At 59.6% G+C, this 1,232-nt stretch overlaps 1 protein-coding gene across 1 annotated transcript in view; it reads left to right on the top strand.

Moving 5' to 3' along the window:
• The window catches only part of PNPLA6 (patatin-like phospholipase domain containing 6), a 25,770-nt gene that overhangs the window by 1,459 nt on the left and 23,079 nt on the right, over positions 1-1,232 (top strand). Inside the window, exons 3-4 of the mRNA XM_010828293.1 lie at positions 12-695; positions 781-966. Coding sequence (XP_010826595.1) covers positions 940-966 — 27 coding nt within the window. The 5' untranslated portion in view covers positions 12-695; positions 781-939. The remainder of the gene's footprint in view (positions 1-11; positions 696-780; positions 967-1,232) is intronic.

The following is a 1,232-nucleotide window of genomic DNA, read 5'->3' as shown; positions in this document are numbered from 1 at the left end:
GAATTTTCCAGGTACGGTCTCAAGGGCCCAGTGACTACCCCAGATTTCCATTAATCCTCTGAGGTTGCCAAAACAGCCTCAGCTTCCCAGGAAAGTCAGTGATATTCCAGCATTCTTCAGTATCACGCTCCAACGACTCCAGGGATGTGCCCAACCAGTTCCGATTTTCTCAGTGATAGTCTTACATGCTTCGCAATCTCGATAACTTTCTATCGACCCTTGGTAACTCCAGCGTCCCTGGTTACATCTCCCAGCAATGGTCCCAGCCTCGTTCCCCGAGTCCCATCAGAAAACCCCTAAATTTTACTATTACGTGACAGTAAATCTCCAGCATCAACCAGTAACACTTTGCGAGCCCACTCCACTCCAAGCATCCCAGGATGCTACTGAGACCTCGTCATTGCATCACGACTCCTTGTGAAGGCGCTCCTGGCAGCATTCCAGCGGGAGCCAGGCATCTCCCCAGCCCCATGACTCGGGCCCGGTTTCCCTGGGGTGCGGCATCCAGTGTTCGCAGAGAGTGCAGGGGTGCGGCCTAGGGATCGGGTCAGGATTGATCCTGAAGAGGGGGCCACCTGCTGGAGAAAACCGTGCCCCTTGGGGAACCTGTTCTCTGGCTGCTGATAATAGGTGTCCGACCGGCTGCCCTTCAGCCCCAGGGTGGGGCTGGACGAGTGGGGCGTCAGGCCGGCCTGGTAAGTAAGGAGACCCTGGTGGGGACCCGGGAACCCACCTCATTCCCTAGCTTGGGCCCCGAACTCAATTTGCCCCACCCTCCAGCCGTCCCCAAGCCGGCAGAGAAACCTCCCGGCAGTAAGGGTAAGAAGAGGGCAGGGCTTGCTGCAGGGGAGAGGCGGCCCAGAGTGACGACTTGCCCGGGTTGCTCCGGCTTCTCATTCCCCAGGAGTGCCAGACGTGCAGCCCTGCCTGAAGAAACAGATGGACGCCCCGCTGCAAACCGGAATGGTAAGGGTTGGAGGTTGTGCGCCTCCGCGGGGACTACGGTTCCCGACGTGCTTAGCGCGCATCAGCGCGGTCCCGCGATAACTAGGCTGCGTCTGTTCAGGCTGAACTACGTTTCCCGGCGTGCACTGCGGGCCGCCGAACCTCCAGAAAGAGTTGACTCCCCCGGGGAGGGAGCCGCGCTGGCCCATTTTGCAGATGGGGACGTCGAGGGCCGAGCCGACTGTGATCTCCGGGGCGGACTTGGCTCCGTTGGATGGAGTCCCAAG

The sequence above is a fragment of the Bison bison genome, unplaced genomic scaffold (genome assembly GCF_000754665.1).
Source record: "Bison bison bison isolate TAMUID 2011002044 unplaced genomic scaffold, Bison_UMD1.0 scf7180017864492, whole genome shotgun sequence".
Lineage (NCBI taxonomy): Eukaryota > Metazoa > Chordata > Mammalia > Artiodactyla > Bovidae > Bison > Bison bison.
The sequence above is the reverse complement of the archived record's forward strand: the minus strand, read 5'-3'. Positions and strand labels throughout refer to the sequence as shown.